The sequence below is a fragment of the Vigna umbellata genome, chromosome 11 (genome assembly GCF_029865625.1).
Source record: "Vigna umbellata cultivar VRB3 chromosome 11, Vumbellata_1.0, whole genome shotgun sequence".
NCBI classification, from domain to species: domain Eukaryota; kingdom Viridiplantae; phylum Streptophyta; class Magnoliopsida; order Fabales; family Fabaceae; genus Vigna; species Vigna umbellata.
Window position 1 is genome coordinate 7,892,936 of NC_142175.1, and position 10,910 is coordinate 7,903,845.

General features: G+C 33.5%; 1 protein-coding gene across 1 annotated transcript; it reads left to right on the plus strand.

The window, feature by feature from the left end:
• Positions 1-922: 922 nt before the first annotated feature.
• On the plus strand, positions 923-3,514 carry LOC124821061 (7-methylxanthosine synthase 1-like). Its single transcript, XM_088101693.1, has 4 exons — positions 923-1,393; positions 1,914-2,316; positions 2,457-2,717; positions 2,975-3,514. The coding sequence occupies exons 1-4, from the start codon at positions 1,287-1,289 to the stop codon at positions 3,335-3,337; spliced, it is 1,134 nt and encodes a 377-aa protein (XP_087957819.1). The 5' UTR covers positions 923-1,286; the 3' UTR covers positions 3,338-3,514.
• Positions 3,515-10,910: the final 7,396 nt, after the last annotated feature.

The window sequence follows — 10,910 nt, forward strand, 5'->3', positions numbered from 1 at the left end:
AACTCAAAAGGGAGAGAGAAACAACATTTCAATGGTGGTGAAGAAAAGCGAGGAACGAAGAGAACCCAAACGGTGGAGAGAGATGGATGCTTCAATGGTGGAGAGAGATGGAAGCTTCAATGGTGGAGAGAGAGTTGAGAAAACCAAACTGCAAGTGAATCTGAAAAAATAAACTGCTAAAAGGAGTTTCTATCCAAATTCATTCCAAAATTGCCCTTCTGAACAAATTCCACCTTTTTAGAAAAGCCTTTTAAAACCAATCAATAAAACAATGCCACGTGGCGTTGTAAAAAAGTTGGCAAAATATTGTTGTTAAAGAAACATTTTCCTTCTTATAAGTCAAAGTATAAGTTTCGATTTTACATGGAATCGAAGTCTATACCTTTACCACTCAAATAAAATATTTAAAAAAAGCAGTAATGCTTTTAAAATTATTCAAAACATATATGCTGCTCAATAACCGAAACCTATTCTTATTAATTAGTGATTAAGCTTTGATTTTATAAATAATTTAAACTTATATTTTGATAATAATTTCAAAAATATCATACATTTTTTTAAGACTTATTTTTTGTTAAAAATCTGAATTAAAAAAATCGTATTTTTTCACTAGTAAATTTGTCACATAAAATATTTCACAAAATTATTTATGAAAAAGAATGTTTTATATATTCTTTATAAAACATAATAAGAATAATATAAATTTAATTAAAAACAATTTTAAAAAATATTCAAGAAAAAAACATTTAATCATAATATTTTGAAACGATTAATTAACGTGTGGAAGGGACATGAAAAACAAATGTAATAAATTTTATTTACAAAGGGATGTAATGTATTTGATGAAACCAGGGAAAATGGCGAGGCCATCAAACCAAGATTCACAGGTGTCTTCATGCATGGAACTCTACACCACATGGATTATGATTAAACAACTCACCACGTTGTCTTTCTTCTTCAGTCCACGCAACTCATATCATCCTTACAATTACAGCTGTCAAATTTTCCTTCCTTCCTCCTCTCTTGTTGCCTACCTCCTATTCACCACTTCTCAAGAACTAATTCCTCCCCTCACACCTCTATCTTCTCAAGAGCTTTATTCATGCATTTTATATTTAATGTCCCATTTTTCTCGTTTTTGACATGAGCCTTTGATCTAGTATTTTACGAACTTGTTCCTTGTTTCTCTTATATATTTTCCAAATAAGACATATTTGCATGACATTTTTCAAAGAAAAGAACGACTCTTGGTGTCTTTGTATTGTTCAGAGTCCATTCATTACATAATGGCAACAGAGAGAGTGCTTCATATGAAGGGTGGAGAGGGAGAAACCAGCTATGCCAAAAACTCCTTACTTCAGGTATATCATCTCTTTTCTGCTGTCCAAAAACTATCATCTGTACAACCTTTATATCATAAAATAGAAACAGGGTTTTCCTTTTGTTTTATAAATTTCCTAAAACGAAATGAGTTGAACCAGCAATATATATGTATATATCATATTCAATCTTATAAGAAGGTAACCCAAGTTAAATTTAATTTGGCCTTATCTCTAGTCGATGTGGAACTTCCAACACACCCCCTTCACGCCGAGGTATAGGCGTGATAGTAGAAATTGGGTGGTCCGATAATGGTCCGATAGCGGGTGGAATAGAAGAATAGAATGCCCACTTAGAACTCGTTAGAGACATCTCGTGCGTGATAGTAGAAATTGGGTGGTCCGATAATGGCCCGATAGCGGGTGGAATAGAAGAATAGAATGTCCACTTAGAACTCGCTAGGATAGGCTCTAACCATGGCTCTGATACCATATTAGATACCATATTAGAAGGTGGGTTTTAAGCCTAACTCAACCCCACAAAACCGGCTTTTATATATTATAATTTGGCCTTATCTCTAGTCGATGTGGAACTTCCAACATGGTGAAACCTATACTTGAAGATACTGTAAAACGGTTGATGTCAAACTTGAGTTCCGAAAGATGTTGGAAAGTAGCAGATTTGGGATGCTCTTCGGGGCCAAATTCACTCTTTTTTGTGTCAGACATCTTAAGCATCGTGGATAATGCTAGCTTCAGCTTAAACCAGGGTACGCCACGCGCATTGCAAATTTACATGAATGGTCTATTTGGAAATGATTTCAACTGCATCTTCAAGTTGATCCCCGACTTCTTCCAAAGAATACATGAAGAAAAAAACGACAACCATGTACGATGTTTTATTCATGCAACACCTGGAAGCTTCTACGGAAGACTTTTTCCTGATGATTACATCCACTTCTTTCATTCTTCTTACAGTCTTCACTGGCTATCACAGGTCAATTATATTGGATAATATATTTAAGAAAATAACATCATTTCATTTTAACTGCATGTGCTTGTGTTCTATTCTATATATACAATTGAATTTACGAAAGTTAAATTTTTTATGTTCAACCTTGCCATGGTATCATGCAGGCACCAAAAAGCTCGAGCAACACAGACGAACCACTCAACAAGGGAAATATTTGTGTAACAAGTACAAGCTCTCCTTCTGTCCGTGAAGCATACTTCAAGCAATTTGAAAAGAATTTCAAACTTTTTCTAAAATCACGTTCAGAGGAATTTAGGTCTGATGGTATTATGTTACTTACATTCATTGGTAGAGATGAAACTCGGAAAATTCGTAATCCAGCTCCAGAGGTAATTGGAATGGTACTCAATGACATGGTCCAAGAGGTAAGCGATAAGGTCTGATAGATGATTATCCAAAAGTGAACCAACTCATCAAAATAAGTTGTATTATTGTGTATGTGTGTCGGTCATTTCATGCCAAGAGTATCAGAAACCACTAACTGCGGTTCGCACATTAGAATTCCACAACGAAAGTACCCTGTGGTGTATATTTTGTGCTTGCTAAAGCCAGAAATTTGAAAGACTCTAGAGACCAGCAATAGGAGAATAAGGTAACTTTATTTATTCTTTGTGATTTGTAGGGTCTACTTGAAGAGAAAAAATTAGACTTCTTTGATCTACCTGTATATGGTCCCACAGCTGAAGAAATTAGACAAGTGATTGAAGAAGAAGGATCTTTTGCCATTCAAACATTGAGGACTTTCAACATGGTTTGGGATGCAAATCCTCACGAGGATGTCGGTGATTCTATACTTGATAGAAAAATGAAAGTAGAGTTCCTGTCTAAGTACGTTAGAGCGGTTTTCGAACCTCTTTTGTCAGTTGAGTTTGGGAAAGATACCATGGATGAATTGTTCACAAGATTTGCAGAGAAAGTTGCCCAACTCAATGAATTTATGACATTGGAGTATACAAATGTGGTAGTGTCCTTGGTCAAAGTTTAAATATAAGTATGAGAAAATTTTTGGATGGGTTATTTTCGATTCTTACTAATGTTTTCGGGTTAAGATTCAACCCATTGTAGTTTTCCTTCCAGGAGAAACTTTCATTATCTTAGTTTAGTGGCCTTGTCACTTTGGATTCTCATTTATTCGGTTCTTTAGAGTCTCTTTTGGTTTGAATAGTGTATTACTTAAAAACATAAGTTAAAAAATGAACTATTTTCATATATCTCTATAACATGAATCTTACATTCGCATAAATCTTGCATTCTTTCATTTCACTTATGGGATTTGTATATATGAAAACTAACTAAACAAAATATAACGTGCATTAATATGATTATAATTAGGAGTATAGTCATCGTTTCACTGTCATAAAAGAAACATTAATGTGAGAACAGACAAACTAGTCTATCATAAAACAAACATTAAAGTGTCAACAGACAAACTAGTCTATCATAAAAGAAACATAAAAGTGTGACTAGTGTAAAAATACTGACATTGACGAATGTATATCCGAAAAGTAAGTGTCACAATTATTAGATAATGAAGCTAATGAACACACAATTTATGCTTATTTTAGCGTGATTAGTATAAGCCGGAAAGTAAGGTTTTTACGGCTGGAACAGTGTTATTTCTCTTGCAATTTTTTCTGCCATGTTTGTCACTTGTCATTTTATTGTGTATTTCTGTTGGAGTTTCTTGTATCCTTTTAGTGTTTCCAGTATCTTGAATTAAACCTTTCAGCATGACGATGACTTGCAGTATTTTGGGTTTATTAATCAATGTTCTTGTTTTCCTTTTCCGTCTTCGTCTTGCCTTTTTCTTTTGGTGTATCCTGTTTATATTTCTTAATAAATCTTTGCTATGCTAAATCTTGCTAATAAATTACTTTTTGAGTAACTGAAGCAGAAGAACAGGGGATTCCATTTGGAACTGGAGCATCCTCTACTTACTGCAACTACCAGCAATGGTTTTTATTTGTTTTGAATAATTTTGAAAAGCGTGAGCTACACCGAACAATAATTTTAAATTTTTTAATAAATGCAGAAATTAATTTAAAAAAATAAAATTTTCATTCATAAATAAATATAACAGCATGTGACGTGTTTCTTTACCTATCAGCAGTGTAAGAACCATAAATTTTTTTGAATTTTTGAGTTTTTAGATTTTGTAACTAGTACAATAAGAGGAAACGACAGCGATTTTTTTCGTTCATAGACAGGGGTTCCTGAACCGAAGTATATCCAGCCGAGATAAAAAGGAGTAGCCTTTTTGCCTCGCTTCTGAACCGTGGCATAAAAATGTAAGAATTCGCCTCGGTTCAAAGGCTACCGATGCCGTATGTTTTTTGTTTTTAATTTTTTTTTTTCAGGACTTTATGCCTCGGTTCCCTTTGAACCGAGGCAATAAGACCTTTTTTTATTTTTATACCTCACGCATCCAATACATATAACTTTAATAAGGTGAAAGTTCATCTCCGACTAAAGAATAAGCACCCAAGGAAAGTGCAATCAAGTTTTTCCATATTACCACAAAACCGAAGAAACTCAACAATAATTTCACGCATAAAGTTCACATACTATAAAATTCAAATATCTAAGCACTCAAACATATTAATAACTAAAGTCTGGATGTTTCTAATACTAATAATTACAATAAGAATGAAGCAAATTAAAGGATTCTTTATCTTGTACTTGATCATTATCATGCAACTCTTAGTTTGAATCAAATTGACCTCCTATATGTTGCAATGGTGTTAGGAGTTCTCCTGATTGCTTGTAGAAAAACTTTCCATCCTCCATGACAACTTCATATGCTTGAGGGATGGTGGACAAAGGTCAGGAGCCATATCAGGAGCGACCCCATTTTCATCAAACCCTTAGCCTTTTTTTGTTTCATACCTACTCACAAGTAAACTTTATCATCAAAAAATCATATTACCAATAAGATATGAAAAATAATTGTCCTAAACACTAAGTCAGACACACAGTAAAAAAAATAATTCTCGAAGAGCGAAAATGGGTGTTTAATTGTATTTAATTATTTATTTATGATGAAATTGATAGCAAAATCATAGTTTAAAATCTGTGAATGAGAATTTCTAAAATTATTAAACAAAATGTTAATTATTTAAAAATTGTTTAAAATTTGATTTTATATAATTTTATATTTTATTTATAGTGTAGAAACAATCGGTACTGTTATAGAGTCGCGCAGCGGAATAAAATATAGATAGCGGAAAGCGTGTAACGATCACAACACAAGTTAAAATATGTGCTAAGAGTTTAGGGATTAAGAAAATCAACACAAAATTTTTATCCTGGTTCGAATCAAAAGATTCTACGTCCAGTCGTTAATCACTATAAATAATGATTAACCTTTTTCACTAAAAATATAGTTGCAGATTACAATCAGATAATCAAAATAAGAAAAGAATAGAAAACACCTTCCTTCGACAAACGAACGGAAGGACCTGCTCAGCCAACTTGAAGAGAACCGCTCCGACCTTTGACACACAAAACGCGAGCTTCTCCTATTCACAAGACCAGGCAAGAGCACTCTATCACTTTGAGAACTTCCTCAGACAAATTGTATTCTCAAAATGGCATAGATCCTTTTCACTCACAGAGAGCTTCCCTTAGGCACAAAGCTCTAATACTCTCAATTGAAAAGTTCATTCTAAGAGCTGTGAAGACCTCTATTTATAAGCCTAGTTTCGTGCAGGGTCAAAAACTGAAAAGACATCTCCCAACTGCCACTGGTAATCGATTATCAAAAGTGATAATCGATTATTCAAGTCCGTTACAGGGTTTTCAAAATATGATAATCGATTATATGATGTGATAATCGATTATTCTTGTATGACTCTGTGATAATCGATTATTGCCATTCCATAATCGATTATTGCAGTTAAAAATGCAAGTTTACAAAGTTTACAAGAATTTCCTACTACATTTAATTTCTACAAATTGCTTTTAACTAATTCTAATATCTTCTTCAACTAAAACTTCTTGCAGCATCATCAAAACAAATTTCTTCGAGATTTACCAATACTCCTTATTGGTAACAATCTCCCCCTTTTTGATGATGATCAAAAATTCAATTTGTTAAAAGCATTTCTAATTTCCTGCACAGATTCCATACTTACAAACATGTTAGTAATAATTGCACTACTAAAATTAGAAGTTTTCTCCCACTTTTTGATCATAAGCAAAAAGTAAAAAAGTGGAAAAACTCCCCCTCAAATTTTTCTCCCCCTCAACAAAAGAATTGATGCATTTAAAAACAGAAACAAAATTGAAATTTCATAACATGAAAGAACAGAATACCTCATGGAATATAAGAAAAACAGAAATTCAACTCTAATTAAGAAGTACAAACAATATTAATTAATCCATAATAGAGATAAAAACAAGATATCTAACAAACTCATATACTTTCCCCTGAATGTAATAATCCCCTTTTAAAAACAGACTCAATTTTTTTTTTTTTTACGCTGTGACTTAAGATAATCGATTATTACTTTAAATAATCGATTATTTGCGAGCCAAATTGCCAAAATCCAAATTTTGAGGACGAGATAATCAATTATTACCCTTGGTAATCGATTATTTACGTTAATTTCCGAAAAACACAAATTTGGGCCAAATTTTCAACTTAAGACACATGTAACATTCATAAATTATTTCAAAGCTCTTAAAAAATACCAGGATACCATAGAGTCTTCTTTTCCTTTTGAAAAAATTAACCTGCAAAACAAAACAATAGAGTTTTGGTCCCCATAATCTAATTTGGGTCCTTTGGGGTTAGAGACAATTTACTTTATAACAGGAATCCAAGCATATTTTCCATTTGGAACATCAAAATATTTAATTCTACATGTGTTAGAAGTGTGCCCCTTTTTCATACAATAAAAGCATGTGACAACATTTGGGTTTCTATAAGACATAGTTCCTTTTTCAACCCATACCCTACGGGTTCTTTTAATTTTGTTCTTACTTTTAAAAACACTTTTGTTTTTATAAACCTTTCTAACAATTATAGGAATTTCAACATTATTATTTCCAGTTGCAACTTCAAGAAGATTTTCAAGAATATCAATATCAAGCATATGACTCTTACATGAAAGACATTCAACAGGATGTTCAACATTTGAAGACTCTTTCATTTCCAAGTTGCAAATTTTATTTCTCAAACTTACTTCCTCATCTAATGCCTTCTCATATTTAATTCGCAATTCTTTAAATTCCTTTTTCAAATTTTTATGAGCAGCATTCAATTTTTCAGATTCATCAAGCAATTCAAGAAAAGCTTTTTGCAAATCAAATTCACTAGATTCAGAATTAGAACAACTTACTTGGCTTGCAGTGTCATCAACATTAGCTGTCAAACATAAGTTTGTTTCTTCAATAGAATTACTTGAACTAGAGGTGGTTGATGCATTATCCTCCCAAGCAATGTGAACCTTCTTCTTGTGAATTTTCTTTTCTTTTCTTTCTTTACTTCTTTTGTTGCTTGAACAATAGGCTTTCACATGGCCTCTTTCACCACATTCATAACATTTGAAGCTTGAGGAGGAACCTTGATAGTCCTTATTTTCCTTCAAGATTTTTCTTTCAGATGATTTATTGTTGGCCATCAAGCATAGATTTTCTTGCTCATTAGAATTGCTTGAGCTTGAGGAGCTTGAATCAGACAACGTCAACTTAACAACATCTGTGACTTTATCATGAGTAACTCTTAAAAATTCCCACATTTCCTGAGCACTTTCATAAACAGAAACTTTGAAAAAATCATCAAGGGTTAGTGCAGATAAAATTATGTTCCTAGCCCTAACATCATATTGTGCCATTCTATTTTCATCCATAGTCCACTGTAAAAATGGTTTTTCTACCTGCATATCATTTACTAAAATAGTGGGAACAATTGGTCCATTCATAACAACTTCCCAAATACCCCTGTCAATAGACTCCAAAAATATTTACATTCTTATTTTCCAAAACGCATAATTTTGCCCCGTAAACAAAGGAGGTCTATCAATACAAGCGCCCTCAGCATAAACTTGGTTATGACCGCCCATTTTCGAAAAATTTGAAAAACTATCAAAGCAAGCTCTGATACCAATTGTAGGAACAATCCGTACCGTTATAGAGTCACGCAGCGGAATAAAATATAGATCGGAAAGTGTGTAACGATCACAACACAAGTTAAAATATGTGCTAAGAGTTTAGGGATTAAGAAAATCAACACAAAATTTTTATCCTGGTTCGAATCAAAAGATTCTACGTCCAGTCGTTAATCACTATAAATAATGATTAACCTTTTTCACTAAAAATATAGTTGCAGATTACAATCAGATAATCAAAATAAGAAAAGAATAGAAAACACCTTCCTTCGACAAACGAACGGAAGGACCTGCTCAGCCAACTTGAAGAGAACCGCTCCGACCTTTGACACACAAAACGCGAGCTTCTCCTATTCACAAGACCAGGCAAGAGCACTCTATCACGTTGAGAACTTCCTCAGACAAACTGTATTCTCAAAATGGCATAGATCCTTTTCACTCACAGAGAGCTTCCCTTAGGCACAAAGCTCTAATACTCTCAATTGAAAAGTTCATTCTAAGAGCTGTGAAGACCTCTATTTATAAGCCTAGTTTCGTGCAGGGTCAAAAACTGAAAAGACATCTCCCAACTGCCACTGATAATCGATTATCAAAAGTGATAATCGATTATTCAAGTCCGTTACAGGGTTTTCAAAATATGATAATCGATTATATGATGTGATAATCGATTATTCCTGTATGACTCTGTGATAATCGATTATTGCCATTCCATAATCGATTATTGCAGTTAAAAATGCAAGTTTACAAAGTTTACAAGAATTTCCTACTACATTTAATTTCTACAAATTTCTTTTAACTAATTCTAATATCTTCTTCAACTAAAACTTCTTGCAGCATCATCAAAACAAATTTCTTCGAGATTTACCAATACTCCTTATTGGTAACATATAGTTCTAAAATGAAAGTTATCTTCAGAAAATTAATCTCTTAAATTATATTTTAATATTACTCATTTAATATCTTCAGATGTAGCAGTTATTAAAAATTTAAAACCCAGAAGGAGATAGTTTTTACCCGTTTATTTTATTCACTTGATTTCATTAATCATACTTGCTGAAACTTTTGGTATTTAATTGAGATCTTAAAAAGGCTCTTAGTGGTACTATGAAATGAACATGGAAGAAGATAAACATACCAAGCACTTGCTTAGCAGTTAATCGAAGCTTAGGGTCTGGTTCTAACATTTGTCTAACAAGTCTTTTAGCACTTTCAGAAATACTTGGCCAAGGTTCCCTTTTGAAATCTATAAGCCCCCGAAGAATGGCCTGTGCAACTCCTTGCTCAGATTCTGCATAGAATCAACATCAAGGAAAGAAAATAAGAAGACTTTTCTCGAGCAAATGAAATAATAAAAAGAACCAAGCTCAAATGCCCAAAACTAATAATATGCTTGAACCAAAAGAAAAAGGCAACAGAACTTGTGAAGCAACAGAAAAACACCAAACAGTAGAAAGAAACCTCAGCACATACATAGTTCACTAATAGAAATCCAGAGAAAAACAGAACCACCAAGATACAGTAAAGCAGAAGACTTCTTTTCTCCATTACCAATGTTTGGTTTAAATCTAATAAAAACCTCCCCTGGTTTTCTTCCATTTGAACAGGACACCGTTCATATAAATTATTTATATACTCTGATTTTCTTGTGTGTATTTATCATCTCCATTGATGAATTAAAAACAGAACAACAACTCCAAATGATCTCTTCCACCGTCACACCGACCTCCCTCACTGCAAAATGTTTATTATCTTTTCATCTTACACTTCTAAATGTTCTCTAAAACACAGATAAAACAACATCATCCATATCAGAAATGCCATGCGAATTACCCGTGGGTTTCTCACCATCCTCCATCTCACAACTTTATATTTGCACACAACAATCCTACACTCCATGTAAACACAAATTATACAATTAGTCATGGCGAAACAAATACCGCTCAAGAAGTAAAAGCAGTGTACCTTAATTGGCGAGGAATTCCCGGAAACTGATCCACCACTAGGGAAAATGAAGGGTTTCAGCGGGCAATGAAAATTGCAGATGAGAAATGAAATGAAAAAGAGCGTGTTCCTATTTTATATATGAAATTAGAAATGGAATTAAAATGAATGGAGTAGAACCAGAAAAGGTAAACCTAGCTTCTCCTCAAGCTCGTGATTCTCCTCACCTCATTACTCTCACAAGCCTTCATCTTCGTGATTCACATCACTGAATCACATCTTGCGACTTGATCCGTCCTCATTACAACCTTCTCCACCGAATCCACTGATTACATCCTCATTTGGGCACCGTCACCGAACATGCGATCTAAATCGTATTTCTCACCGAACAATCTTCCTATTTTCCACTCTACTTCGAATCCTTCCTGCTCTTGGAGTATTATTACGAACCTAGGTTTTTCCAGACGCATTCCTCCCCTTCCGAGTTCTCGGAGCGCGACCCTGTAG